This window comes from Carcharodon carcharias, chromosome 30 (genome assembly GCF_017639515.1).
Source record: "Carcharodon carcharias isolate sCarCar2 chromosome 30, sCarCar2.pri, whole genome shotgun sequence".
Classification (NCBI taxonomy): domain Eukaryota; kingdom Metazoa; phylum Chordata; class Chondrichthyes; order Lamniformes; family Lamnidae; genus Carcharodon; species Carcharodon carcharias.
The window spans coordinates 16,809,369-16,824,590 of NC_054496.1; the positions used below are offsets into that span (position 1 = coordinate 16,809,369).

General features: G+C 44.2%; 1 protein-coding gene across 3 annotated transcripts in view; it reads right to left on the minus strand.

Annotated features, from left to right (window-relative positions):
• Positions 1-15,222, minus strand: part of smarca4a (SWI/SNF related, matrix associated, actin dependent regulator of chromatin, subfamily a, member 4a) — a 120,356-nt gene that overhangs the window by 10,278 nt on the left and 94,856 nt on the right. For all 3 annotated transcript variants that reach the window (XM_041177107.1, XM_041177108.1, XM_041177106.1), the window contains exons 27-29: positions 10,292-10,519; positions 3,756-3,800; positions 412-489 (exon numbers count right to left, since the gene is read on the minus strand). In XM_041177107.1, coding sequence (XP_041033041.1) covers positions 412-489; positions 3,756-3,800; positions 10,292-10,519 — 351 coding nt within the window. The remainder of the gene's footprint in view (positions 1-411; positions 490-3,755; positions 3,801-10,291; positions 10,520-15,222) is intronic.

Consider the following 15,222-nt stretch of genomic DNA (forward strand, 5'->3'; position numbering starts at 1 on the left):
CGAAGGTCTCAGCTTCGATTCTCCACCTATACAGAGTCACTGGTTTCAGCTAGGCCATGGTAGAGTAGGGCTGCCACAATTGGCCTCAGTACCCTGGATTTAGTGGGGGAACAAATCGAGATAGGGTTCCTTATATATCATTACTCAGAAATCCGTGGACACTGGGCAAGGAAATATCAAGCCAGCTGTGATATATTTCAAAGTTGAATATGCGGCTGACAGTCTCTAGGCTCATGCCAGAAGCAAGTCAATCTGGACAAGGTACCCAGGGGGCTTAAAGGCCCATGGAAACAGTGCACCAGCAGGAGGCAGGGTCTTCAGAAGAGGAGAGTAGAAAGAAATCAGGGAAAAACAATGTTGCAATACGGTTTAAGTAGAAAATTTAATGCTGGCACATCTGTCACTACATACCATGAAGAGATCAAATTCCTCTTCGTGTCTGGCTATCATCTGATTCACCGTCTCATCATCAGGTACCTCATCTTCTTCCTACAATCAAACGGATAACAGGTTAAAGGTTGTGATGGAGGAGAGTGGAGGTTGAGACACAATGCAACAAATTCCCTTCGCAACATAAACATTCTAAATCGCTCTGCTTGTAACTGACTTCAGAAAGCAGTGGGGGGAGGGAGGGGAGCACAACAAACAAACCAGAAATTCCTACAACCCACTGCGAGCCCCCAAACTTGGACTGGCTGCTGTCAAGAGATGCAGAGTCAAGGCTGAGTCCTCCGCACATAGGGTTGGTGAGGAGCTCAGCCTGTCAAACACCACCAGTCAGGATACAGTGCCCTGGCCTGGGACAGAACCTACAAGGGACAATGAAAGAAATAAAAACAGGCAATAACATTTAAAATCAGCATATCAGTAATTGGATACAAAATGTTTCCACGGTTTTATTTTGGGCACGGCACATTTAACCCGACTTTCTGAGTAATCAAAATTACCCTTCTAGAGCAACAGGCCATGGACTGGAAACCAGCACCAGATGTAGTTGTCACTTGCAACTGATTTCTAGCCTGTAGAGGATTGCAGTCTGACTCAAGTGGCTTTTCGCCATGAGGTGCTGCATTCAGTGACAGTCAAGACAAACCAAATATCCAATCAACCAACTTGCAGAGGAAATGCCTGCATTCGCCCATCCAGCTTCTTGGAGGGAGTTAACTCCGTACAACATAGAAGATTACAGATAAAAGAAATAATCAAAGCAAACCCCCGTCCCTTCATCCCAATATGATCATTCACACATGAAAGAGGGCAACAGGGCACCATGCGGAACAGATGCTTTGCAAACTGTGACTGTGACATTAACATGAAGCTGGAATCACAAAGCACACATTCCACACAAGGCTGATTTCTGACTCTCATTTCCGGTCTCGATTCACATTTAACTGCAGTCAGCTTTACAAATGACACAACAAGCTTTCAATTTACACTGTTGACCATTTTAGGGAATACACTCCACACTTTTATAAGGAGATGAAACTCAGTGTCATCTCACTGGATACTACTTAACACGGCAACTAAAGTTACATAATTGAGAGCCATATATTGAGGATGGATTGTGTAACAGAGTGGGTTATAACTGAGAGCCGTATACTGAGGGTGGGGTGAGAGAGGGTATTATAACTGGAGCCTTATACTGAAGGTGTATGATAGTCAGGGTTATAACTGAGCAACTTATAATGAGGGCGGGGTGTGCAACAGAGAAGGTATTATAACTGGGAGCTTTATAGTGAGGGTGGGGTGTACTCCATAAGTCTGTTTATGTTCCCTTGATCCAAAACATCACTTTACTCAGTGAAACATCAGGCATGCAGTTACAGACAATGCAAGGAATCAATTACAAAAATGAAAAAACAAAATCAATGTTTTTTGATACCTTTTATACACCCTACAATTTTTCCCCATTATTCCCACATCTCATCTGGAGGTAAGATGATTGGAGGGGCAGGAGGGGGCTGAGACCTGGGATGTCTGCCCTCCAGAGGAACAAGAACGCCACCATCAATTGCGACAGGCAGCTGGTCCCCAAGGTCCTAGCCTTGAAGGATCTGAGTACAACTGTGGCTAATCAGCAGCGTGAGCCTACAGGCAGGGATTCAGTGATTTGATGGTGTAAATGTGCTGCGGACAAGGAACCATATCTAATCACCTCCTATGATATAGCTGCCTCCCAGCAAGGCCACCGTTTACTTTCGCTTAAACAATCTCTTTTTATTTCTGAAATTATTATCCTTTATCATTTCTCCAGCCTTGTCCTGCAACCATTCCCCAAGCTGGCAGCAAAGGCCTCTACCGGCAAGGTGCAGAAGAGGAGGTGGGCTTGACTCTCTCTGTCCATAAGGGGAAGTCTCCAACTCTTGCATCTAATACCAGGAACACTCCCACTGGGAGTTGTCGGACCACCACAAATGGTTCAGCAGAGGTCAGTATGAATCAAAAACAACAGTAAAATTTTAAATAAAAGCTCTTCATAGAATCTTACAGCACAGGAGACCATTCAGCCCATCATGCCTGTGCTAGCTCTTTGAAAGAGATAACATGCAGGTACAGCAAGCAACTGAGAAAGCAAATAATGTGCTAGCCTTTATTACAAAGGGATTACAGTATAAGAGTAAATAAATCTTATTGCAATTATATAGGGTCTTGGAGAGACCATACTTGGAGTACTGTGTACAGTTTTGGTCTCCTTATCTAAGGAAGGATATAATTTCCTTAGTGGGAGTGCGACAAAGGTTTACCAGACTAATTCCTGGGATAAGGGGATTGTCCTATGAGTAGAAATTGAGTAGACAAGGCCTACGTTCGCTAGAGTTCAGAAGAATGAGTGTTGATCCCATTGAAAGATATAAAATTCTTAAGGAGCTTGACAGGGTAGATACTGGGTAAATGCTTCCCCTGGTTTGGTTCTGGATCTAGAGGGTCACAGTCTCAGGATAAGAGGTCGGCCATTTGGAACTGAGATGAGGAGAAATTTCTTCACTCAAAGGGTTGTGGATTTTTGGAATTATCTACCACAGAGAGCTCAGTCGTTGAGTATATTTAAGTCAAAGATTGACAGATTTTTGGACACTAAGGGAATCAAGGGATATGGGGATAGTGCTGGAAGGTGTAGCTGAGATAGAAGATCAGCCATAATCTTATTGAATGGTAGAGCAGGCCTGAGGGGCCAAATGGCCTACTCCTGCTCCTATTTCTTATGTTCTTATATCCAATTAGTCTTACTCTCCTGCTCTTTCCCCAGAGCCTTGCAATTTTTTTCCTTTTCAGGTATATATCAAATTGCCATTTGAAAGTTACTACTGAATCTGCCTCCACCACCCTTTCAGGCAGTACATTCCACATCGTAACAACTCGCTGTGTTAAAAAAAAGTCTCCTCATCTCCCCCTCCTCTTTAACGTCCTCTGTTGCTTGAGTAAGAAAACGTTAGCAAGTGTGGGATATGCAGAATCCTCTGCAGTTTCCCTAACTTAAATCCAAAAGTAAATGTAAAATAATCAGTAAACAAGCCCCCTCTGTGACAGGGGGCTCCAGTGTCTCTCAACCAACACTTGTGAAAAATCTTTTGGCAAAAGTGTTCACATCAGCAGAAAACACTCGGCATTGTTCCTGCTCTTTTTTATATAACATGATGCGTGCATAAAGTTTAGCGACATTTTGCCAAAGACCCGAAACAAGAGGAGCCCTCTGGCACAGCCTGAGAATAAGATGATGCGCAGATGCAGGTCGGACTACAAACTAGTCTACTTACAGTATGTCCTTCCGATCCTTTCACCTCCGCTGCCACAACCTCAGACTATGTTAATTGGGGAAAAAAAAACAACAAACAAATATCCCATTACTTCATTTTTTCAGTCACCACTGATTACATGGAAAAGTTGAGACAAAAAAAACGTTTTTTGTTAGAAGTCGTCCCAGCTATCGACAAGGCCAGTGGAATTCTGTGGTAACTTCTGGTCAAGGGAGAGGGGGTTCTTTTAAAATTTACTTACAGAAAGCGGATGTTACTGGCAAGGCCTGTATTTATTGCCCATCCCTAATTTCCCTCGAGAAAGGGGTCGTGAGCCACCTTCTTGAATATAACTGAGTGGCTTGATAGGCCATTTCAAATGGCAGCTGACAGTCAACCACATTGCTGTGGGCCTGGAGTCATTTATAGGCCAGGCCAAATAAAGCAGATGTCCTTCCCAAAGGGACACTAGTGAATCCGATGCTTTCTATTACAACATACTGGTGGTTTAATGGTCACCATTACTGATACTAGCTTTTTAATTGCAGATTTCTTTCATTAATTAAATTTAAATTCCCAGCTGTAGTGGTGGATTTGAACTTATGTCCCTGGATCATTAGGCTTGATTTCTAGTCCAGTAACATAACCACTCTGCCGCTGTACCCTCAACATTTTCAGGAACATATTCCAGCATCTTCCTTATAGAGCTTCATGTCCCAGAGTTTGATTAGAAATACTTGCTGGATTCACAGCATAATTACGAGGAGAGGATTTGGTCCCTTGGCAGTGAAGAGTCATTTGTTTTATGCGAATGAAATAGGTCATTGCTGAGTTTATGAAATAAAATGCTTTAAATGTGCATCAGGCCTGAGGCGAAAGATGGGTAACTTTTCACCACCTGTTCTAACGTTCTTTGGCTCATTGTCACCTTTTTTGTCTGATTACGCACCTTAAGAAAGCACTTGCATTTATATAGCGCCTTTTATGAATTCAAAAGACCCCAAAGTGTTTCACAGCTACTTTAGAAGTGTGGTCATTGTTTCAATGAAGGAAATGTGGCAGCTAATTTTCACACAGCAAGCTCCCACAAACAGCAATGTGATAATGGCCAGATAACCTGTTTTAGTGATGTTGGTTGGGGGATAAATTTTGAAAGGGCATTAGAGATAGATGCTCTGTTCTTCGAAATAGTGTTGTGGAATTTTTTAGAGTCTTTCTAAGAGGGTAAACAAGCCTCCTAAAGTGCAAGGCACCCTCAGTAATGCTTCGGGAGTGTATTTTTAAAAATCTTTTAGTAGGATGTGAACATCACTGGCAAGGTCAGCATTTGTTGTCCATCTCTAATTGCCCTTGCTGGTGAGCCAGCTTCTTGAACCGCTGCAGTCCATGAGGTGTAGTTACACCCACAGTGCTGTTAGGGAGGGAGTTCCAGGATTTTGACCCAGCGACAGTGAAGGAGCGACGATATATTTCCAAGTCAGGATGGTGAGTGGCTTGGAGGGGAACCTGCAGGTGGTGTTGCTCCCATGCATCTGCTGCCCTTGTCCTTCTAGGTGGTAGAGATCGTGGGTTTGGAAGGTGCTGTCAGTGTTAGTGTAGATTTTTGTGCTCTAGTGTAGATTTTTGTGCTCTAGTTTCTGGAATGGATCTTGAATGCATGACCTTCTGATGCCGAGATGAGAGTGCTACCCACTTAGCCTTGGCTGACACCGTGGGAGATTTTAATGCTATATATGCTATAGAGACATAGTATAGAACTGCAAGTTACTGTTGAGCATTTCTGGCAGAGGCTTCATTTCATTTGAAATAACCACATTCAGAATCTGTCCTATCCTCTTCACAGTTTTTCCAACACTTTTACTTTCTCGTCGGTGTTGTGACTTTTGGTCCACGGCCACCAAATGATTTGAAATTGAGTTCAGAAGGTCTAGGCAGTTATTGTGAACTGGTGGTCATTGGCGGTCAGCACTGCGATTGTGGAATGACACGAAAAGCTCTAACTGGGCGAGGGTGGCAGAGATTAAACCACAGTCTGCTCATCATTGTTTTATCCTTCCTCCAGCAGACCTTCCCTGTTATATTCTAGGGTTGGGCAGCAGGTTGCAGAGGAGGGATGTCCCTGTACACCCAAAGAGGGAAAAAAAAGAGCAGCCACTTTTTCCCACTAACCATGGCTATCGGCCAGATATGCAGTAGCTACAGCTGGAGCTCAGAAAACACCCAACAGCAACGCTCTTGGGCCTCAGAGCAACCTCCCCCATTGCTTCTCAAATCCATCCGAAGCTTCAGACTAAGCTTGTTACTCTGATCAAGGTCCCATGTGTAATTTGGCCAGGCTTGAGTATAGAAGATTAAGGTGTGATCTAATCGATGTGCTTAAGATAATTAAAGATGTTGATACAGTAGATAAAGAGAAACTATTGCCTCTGGTAGGGGGAGGCAAGAACAAAGGGGCATAACCTTAAAATTAGAGATACGCCATTCAGTGGTTATTTCAGAAAAAATTCTTCACACAAACGGTAGCAGAAATCTTGAACTCTCTTCCCCAAAAATATGCTGAGGCTGGGGGTCAAGAGAAAAATTCAAAACTTTGATTGATAGATTTTTTTTGGGCAAGGGTATTAAGGATCATGGAACCAAGGTGGGTAGATACAGTTAAGGTACAGATCAACCATGATCTAAATGACTGGCAGAAGAGGCTCAAGGAACTGAAAGGCTTTGTCTGTCCTTCCTCCTGTATTACTTCATTATTGATATTCCTCCTCTCCTCTGCCAACCATCACCACTCTTCCCAATTGACCGTTCTCCATGGATGAGCCTGCATTGCTGGTGTTGGCAGGTTTCACATGAAAACCTGATCCTCACTGTGCTTCCACTCCTCACGTTCACTGACTCTCACATAAAAAAAAACAACAGCATTTAAATAAAGTCCTTAAGAAGGTAAAAGCACTTCACAGGAGTGTTGCCAGGCACAACTTGACATGTGCCACAATAGGAAACATTAGCACCGGTGACCAAAAGCTTGGTCAAAAAGGTTTGTTTTAAGGTGTCTCTCAAATGAGGAGAGGCTCAGGGAGGGGATTGCAGAACTCAGGACAGCCGCCAATGGCTGAGCCAAGGAAATGGGATGCACAGGAATCCAGAATTGGAGAAGAACAGAGGTCACAGGGGGGCCCTAGGGTTGGAGGAGATTACAGAGATAGAGAAAGGAGAGCATAAGGATGAGAACACACACATACACATGCACATCCAGCAGGTATTGCTGAATAACAAGCTAGAGTAGGAAGCCTGGCAGATCTGGAGCCAAGCAGAGTTAACCCTTGACGGCTGCAATAAGTTTTCTGTCAACCTTTATGTTTATTTTGTCAATTGAGAAATTAGCAACAAGACCATCCATTACCCAATTAAGGAGATACAGGTTAGCACTCAGAGCACATGACACTGGCCTCACAAAGGTAGAATTTGGTTTCCTTTTATGATGGTATTAAGTTTATATTGCGGTACAATAAATAACTTATCTGCAGCTGGGTCATGCCTGATCTGCATGACGCTCCCCACCAGGTTAGACCACAACACCTATGCACACTCAAAGTCAGAGCTTACTGCAATGGAATTACAATTCTGAGCTCCGATTCCCATGAGAATACTGGCACAATTTTGAAAAGTGTAGATGAGCAATAACAACAATAACAACTTGTATTTATATAGCGCCTGTAATATAGTAACAAGATCCCAGGTGCTTCACAGGAGCGTCATCAAACAAAATATGACACCGAGCCACATATGGAGATAATAGGACAGGTGACCAAAAGCTTGGTCAAAGAGCTAGGTTTTAATGAGTATCTTAAAGGAGGAAAGCTAGGTAGAGAGGCAGAGAGGTGTGGGGAGAGAATTCCAGAGCTTACAGCCAGGCAGCTGAAGACATAGCCACCAATGGTGGAGCGATTAAAATCGGAAATGCTCAAGAAGCCAGAATTGGAGGAGTGCAAATATCTCGCAGGTTTTTGGAGCTGGAGGAGATTACAGAGATAGGGAGGGGAAAGGGGAGGGATTTGAAAATAATGATGAGAATCTTAAAATTGAAGCATTGCTTGACTGGGGGATAATACAGGTCAGTGAGCACAGGAGATGAGGGTGAACAGGACTTATTGTGAGTTCAGACAAGGCAGTTGTTTTAGATGACTTCAAGTTTATAGAGGTGGATCTTGTGAGCTTGCACAGGAGTGAGTTGGAATAGTTAAGTCTAAAGGTCACAAAGGCATTGATGAAGGCTTCAGCAGCTAAAGAGCTGAGGTAAGGCTGGCGTCAGGAGATGTTACGACGTGGAACATACAATCTTAGTGATGGCATGTGTGGTTGGATGCTCAACTCAGGATCTAATATGATAGTTTGATTCAGTCTCGGTTGCCAGAGAGAGGGATGGGGCCAGGAGCTAGGGAACAAAGTTTGGAGTGGGAACCAAAGACAATGGCCTAGGTCTTTCCAAAATTTAACTGGGGGAAATTTCTGCTAATTCAGTACTAGGTGTTGGACAAATAGTCTGATAATTTAGCAACAGTCGAGTTGTTGAAAGAGGTGGTATTGAGGTGGAGCTGGATGTTGTCAGCGTAGATATGCTAACTGTGTTTTCGGATGATGTTGCCACGGGGGAGCATGTAGATGAGAAATAGGAGGGGACCAAGGACAGAGATAACTGTCTGGAAGCAGGAAGGGAAGCCGGAAGGTGATTCTCTGGCTCCAACTGGATAGGTAAGAACGGATCTGGGCAAACGCAGTCCCACCCAGGCGGACGACAGTGGAGAGGCATTGGAGGAGGATGGTGTGGTCATCCATGTCAAATATTGCAGACAGGTCAAGAAGGATGAGGAGGGATAGTTCACCTTTGTTACAGTCACATAGGATGAAATTTATGACTTTGAGAGCCATTTTGGAACCATGGCAGGGCAGAAACCTGGTTCTAGGGATTCAAACATGAAGTCCCAGGAAAGATATGCATATATTTGGGAGTCAATAACATATTCAAGGAATTTATCGAGCAAGGGAGGCTAGGATTGGGGCAGTAGTTTGCAAGAACAGAGGGATCACAGGTTGCTTTTTTGGATAGGTGATGAGATTTGTAGGAGAAAGGGACAGCACCTGAGGAAAGAGAAGTTATCAATATCAGCTAACATGGGCACTAGGGAGGGAGGTTGGGTGGTCAGCAGTTTAGTGGGAATGGGGTTGAGACAGGAGGAGGAGGGACTCTTGGACAAGATGATCTCAGAGAGGGCATGAGGGGAGATAGGTGACAAACTAGAGGAAGACATGAATTCAGGGTTAGGGCAGGTAGTCAGTACTTGAGGAGAGAAAAGCATTAATGATATCAGCTAATACGAGAGCCAGGAAAGGAGCAGAGAAACCTCGATGTCCACATACACAAATCTGTAAAAGTGGCTGGTTAAGTTAATCAGTTGGCTCACAGCTGGAGAATAGTAGATAAGTCTGGGCACCACACTTCAAGAAAGTCCTTAGAAACAGTACAGAGGAGGCTTACCAGGATGTTACCAGGGATGAGGGACTTCAGTTATGAGGAGACATTGGAAAAGTTAATAGTATTAAAACAGAGGTGACATAATTGAGGTTTTCAAAATGATGAGGGGGTATTGATAGAGTAGATGGAGAAAAGCTATTGCCTCTACGAGTGGGTCAATATCAGAGGTTAGAGATTTAACATCATTGGCAAAAGATCTAGAGGGAAGATGAGGAGAATATTTTTCACTTAGACAGTTGTTGGAATCTCGAATGCTCTACCTGAAAAGGTGGTGGAAGCTGATTCCATAAATAATTTGAAAATGGAGTTGGACAAGTACTTGAGGATGAGGAAATTACAGTGTTTGGACAAAAAGCAGAGCTGTAGAACCAAGTATAACTGCTCTTTCAAAGACCCAGCACAGATACAATAGGCCAAATAGCCTCCTTCTGTGCTGTAAATCTCTACGATTCTATGAATGCTACTGATTGTCAAGCCTCTGTTGCTATTAAGCATTGTTCTAGAATTTTCTTCTCTAACTTGCTTCATGAACAAGTCAGGAAATAGCTAGCTGCTTGCATGCTTAGTTCAGATATCGCAATTTAAACAGGGTTACAAGCTGGGGCTGCAACGCTAAATTCTCGACATGCACAAACTAAGAAACATCCCTGCTTGCCAAGTCCGCTTTATATCCTGAATCTTTTCAAGTTCGTTCTCAAGCACAGCACGAGATCTTCTTCACCTGTAGCAGCATCTTCCCGGCCTTCACATCAGCCCATCACAGGACTCACAGTGCATTGCGTGTCCCAAAACGTCCTGAGCACCTGGGAGCAGAGCGCAAGGCTCTATATGGAACAGACTCTCATTATATGGAATATTTATGCATTATATGCAATACTTTCCCATTGTATGGAATAATTACACGCCATATGGAATATTTGCATGCTGTATGAGATATTTACACATTGCATGTGGGTCTGTGTACATTGTAAGGCTCGGGACGTTACACAGAGGCTCAGGTTGGGCAAGGTTTCACTTTAACACTCACTTCATCCTGCTCCTCGTGTTCCAGTATGGCCTGAAGAAATGCCCGCCTCTCATGGCTGGAGGACTTTTGATCGAACATTCCAGCCTGGATGACCTTCTGATCGACATTGAGCTTGTACTTGGCCGCTGCCAGAATCTTCTCCTCCACACTGTTCACGGTACACAGGCGCAGCACGCGCACTTCATTTTGCTGCCCAATTCGGTGGGCGCGATCCTGAGCTTGTAAGTCCTAAAACAAACCAAAGTCAGAATGAGGGTCAGAAATGCTGTTTTCCCCTTCCTTTCCTCAGCGATGAGCCAGCCTAGAAGGTAGGCTGGCACCCCAGCCTATTTGTAAAATGACCAGTGGGAGGTGCATTGGAGCATCCTGATTTTACTAGTCCGGAGTGAATGCCAGCTTTCCCTGCCTTGTGATTGATATTATGGAAAACTGTGAGGAGCATCTCACCACAAACACTGCACCACAACAGTACCTGCCATGGTGCACAGTTCCTGATGGTGTCAACTCACCCTGGGGTCTTCCCCCTCCCACTCATGAAGGCCCTCCCCTCCTTGAAATGGCAACATCCTCCGATACCCCACCAAAATGAACATCCTTCCTCTGCATACCTAGACAAAGGGATAACAAGGTCATAGAGTTGTACAGCATAGGAGGCTGTTTGATCCATCGTGCCTGTGCCAGCGCTTTGCGACTAATTGGATAGTTCTTTCACTTTCCTGCAAGTGTTTTCCTTTCCAAGTATTTATCCAACCCCCTTTTGAAATTTGCTTCTGAATCTGCTTTCACCAGGAAGTGCATTCCGAACAACTTATACAACTTACCGCGTAGAAAGGATTCTCCTCACCGCCCTGACCCCGCTTTCCATTTATTCTTTCGCCAATTGTCTTAAATCTGATCCTTCTGGTTATCCACCCTCCTGCTAGTGGAAACAGTATCTTCTTATTTACTCTGTCAAAACACCTCAGATATTGAATACCTGTATTTAATCCCCCTCTAGCTTTTTCTGCTCTAAGGAGAACAATGCAACCTTCTCCAGACTGTCCACGTAACAGAATTCCCACATCCCTTTTCCACATTTTGTATCATGTTCTGCTATCACACTGAAGAAATGAAACCTCACTTGTCAGAAAACCCAAAGGGCCAGTTCCTGAGGAAGTTCATACTGAGTATTAAGAGACTTGACCCAGACGACCGCAATCAGCAAAATACTGAGGAACAAGTTATCAATAGTTGATGAACAGCCATAGATAGGGGGATCGGTGGATGAATTACTTCAGCCTGTTTACAGCAGGACTGTAAACCTATAAAGATAGCACAGTGTGAGAGACAAACAGTGATCTATGCTGTTGGGCCTTCACCTGACTGCATCTGGGCAACAGAGCAGGCAACTGATAACAGCTCCTTTTCTGCTCCCCACACATATAATTTACAATAATCACTGTCCTTCCACCCCATATGGTTCCCCATATCTGAGAAAGATGATTGGATCTTAGACCCTTGGACCCTAACAGCAAACCAGGCAGGCTCCCTCACTGCTTTGCAGTGTTTATTGCCCGGGATTAACAATCCAGAGCTGGGCAGTTCAAATCCCGCTGGCAAATTGGATGCAACAGATCTGGTCAACTGGCTGGTCACCAGATAAAGAGGCAACTTCCTGGATCATTGTATTAACCAACACAGTTCAGTAATGTCACTCAGGAAAGGGAACCCGCTGTCCTTAACCCAGCCCAGATTACAATGGTTCTTCATGTCCTCTGATATAGCCATTCGATTGTAAAGACAACCACCATCGGCTGTTCAAGCCCCTCCTCAGGCACTGTGGGAATGGGTGATAAGTGCTGCACGCTCCACATGTGCCAAACCCTCTCTGTGCCACTCCGTGACAACTGTGTGCTGTGACTTGGCCCCATGTTTCTTTGAGCTAGTTGTGGCCGCTGTTAAACGGACCACTCCATAATCATTCCCTCAAGAAGCTGGGGGTGGAGGGAAAATATGGTGTCTCTGGCTATTTGCTCCTTGCCTCTGATGGTACTCTGAGCATGAATAGATAGTCTACCAGCTGATTAACCTGGAGTACAGGAACAGGAAGAGGCCATTTAGCCCCTTGAGCCTGTTCCACCACTCAATGAGATCCTGGTTGATCTGCGACCTAACTCCATATACCCGCCTTTGCCCCGTATCTCTTAATACCTTTGGTTAACAAAAATCTATCAATCTCAGATTAAAATTAAGCATTGACCTACCCTTAATTGCCAAACTTCTGTCCCCTTTTGCATACAGGTGTTTCCTAATTCCATTCCTCAAAAGTCTGGCTCCAATTTTAATACTATACCCCTAGTTGTGCACTCTCCAACCAGTGGAAATAGTTTCTCTCTGTCTAGCCTGTTAGTTCCCCTTAATATCTGGAAAACTTGTTTCAAATCACCCGTAACCGTATAAATTCAGGGAATACAACCTTAGTTTGTGTAAGTTCGCCTTGTAATTTAACCTTTAGTTTCCAGGTATCATTCTAGTAAATCAATGCTGTACTCCCTTCAAGACCAATATATCCTTTCTAAGGTGTGGTGCACGGAACTGCTCTCAGTACTCCAGGTGTGGTTTAGCCACGGATTCGTATAGCTGAAGCATCATATTGCAGAGCTCTGAGATGCAGAGGGATTTGGGTGTCCTAGTGCATGAATCACAAAAGCTGAGCATGCAGGTACAGCAAGTAATTAGGAAAGCTAATAGAATGTTATTGTTTATTGCAAGGAAAATTGAATACAAAAGCGGGGAGGTTATGATTCAGTTATACAGGGCATTGGTGAGACCACATCTGGAGTACTGTGTACAGTACTGGTCTCCTTATTTAAGGAAGGATGTAAATGCATTAGAAGCAGTTCAGGGAAGGTTTACTAGACTAATACCTGGAATGGGCAGGTTGTCTTATGAGGAAAGGTTGGACAGGTTAGGCTTGTATCCACTGCAGTTTAGAAGAGTAACAAGTGACTTGATTGAAACATATAAGATCCTGAAGGGTCTTGACAGGGCAGATGTGAAAAGGATGTCTTCTCTTGTGGGAGAATCTAATACTCGGGGTTACTGTTTGAAAATAAGGGTTGTTCATTTAAGACAGAGACGAGGAGAGTTTTTTTCTCTCAGAGGGTCGTGAGTCTTTGGAACTTTCTTCCTCAAAAGTCAGTGGAAGCAGAGTCTTTAAATATGCTTAGGCAGAGCTAGATAGATTATTGATCAACGAGGGAGTGAAATGTTATCGGGGGTAGGCAGGAATGTGGGGTTGAGGTTACAATCAGATCAGCCATGTTCTTATTGAACGGCAGAGCAGGCCTGAAGGGCTGAGTGGTCTACTCCTGCTCCTAAATCGTATGTTCATATGACTTCATGTATTCCAGTCCTCTCAATATAAAGGTCAGCATTCCATTAGCCTTTTTATTTTCTATACCTGTTCATGACATTTTAATGATCTGTGTACCTGGACCCTCAAGCCTCTTTAGACCTCCAATTTTTAAAGCTTTCCATCATTTAGAAAGTACCCTGTGCTATCCTTTTTAGGTCCAAAATGATGACCTTGAATTTTTCTATATTGAAACCCATTTGCCAGTTTTGCCCATTCACTTAATCTATTAATACGTCTTTGTAATGTTATACTCCCATCTACACTGCCTACCTTTGCATCACTGGAAAATCTGGATATCTGGCTTTCTATCTCATCATCTAGGTCATTAATAAATGTGAATAGTTCAGGCCCCAATACAGAACCTTGGTCACATCCTACCAGTTAGAGAACCTGCCCATTATCCCTTTTCTCCGTCTCTCAGCCAAGTTTCTAATCTGGTGAGTAATTTGTCATCAAATAAGGAAGGATATAATCGATTCCAACCCTGCTTTGAGATTCAAGATTGTGACAGTCTGGGGTAACCATTTAATGTTCCAACCCGAGAACAATAAAGTGAACTCTTTGGGTTAATTTCTGGTGGCTGTAATTATAGAAATTGACAGCTGTGGAAGTGTTGCTGTGAAACTTTCAGAGAACAGTCACTTCTAACTGTAGACTTGGCACCTGTGCAGTTCTGGTTTCACAGGCAGACTGCGAGTACAACACTCAGCAGGTAGGATTCACAAAGTTCTTCTGCTAACCGCCGAAGGATCTGATTAAGAACAGTTTGCCAACCCGGTGAAGCTCTGTCTAATTCCACAGCCACAAATCAAGGACACCAGATTCCTTACTATCTAGAGAGACACAGAAGAAACTTAGTATGTTATATTTGCTGATCATGATTTGGTCTCTTCCATTTTGGGGAAACCAAACAGATTGGATGATCATTCTGCAGAACATCTCTTGTTTAGTTCAAGCATGACCCTGAGCTTCCTGTTGCCTTTCATTTTAATTCGCTGCCCTCCTCCCGTTCTGTCCTGTGTCCTTGGCCTCCTCCCGCTCTGCCCTGTGTCCTTGGCCTCCTCCCGCTCTGCCCTGTGTCCTTGGCCTCCTCCCGCTCTGCCCTGTGTCCTTGGCCTCCTCCCGCTCTGCCCTGTGTCCTTGCCCTCCTCCCGCTCTGCCCTGTGTCCTTGCCCTCCTCCCGCTCTGCCCTGTGTCCTTGCCATCCTCCCGCTCTGCCCTGTGTCCTTGCCCTCCTCCCGCTCTGCCCTGTGTCCTTGGCCTCCTCTCTGAGGTACTTCACAATCTTCTGGAATCAGCATCAAGTTCAAAAATTTCAAAATATAACCACTGCCCACATTTTTTTGGACGGCAGGCGCTGGTGATGATTCTGCTTTTGCGGTTTTCGCTTCCTCTGGTCCCAATCTTTTGTTTCCTTACTTGTTCCTTTACCACCCACTTTTTCTTGCACCGTCATCCCTTTTGTCCCTGCGGCCTTGAACCCTATCACAGACCTTCCTTTTTGGTCTTTTACTGTCCCCTTTTCCAGAGCTGT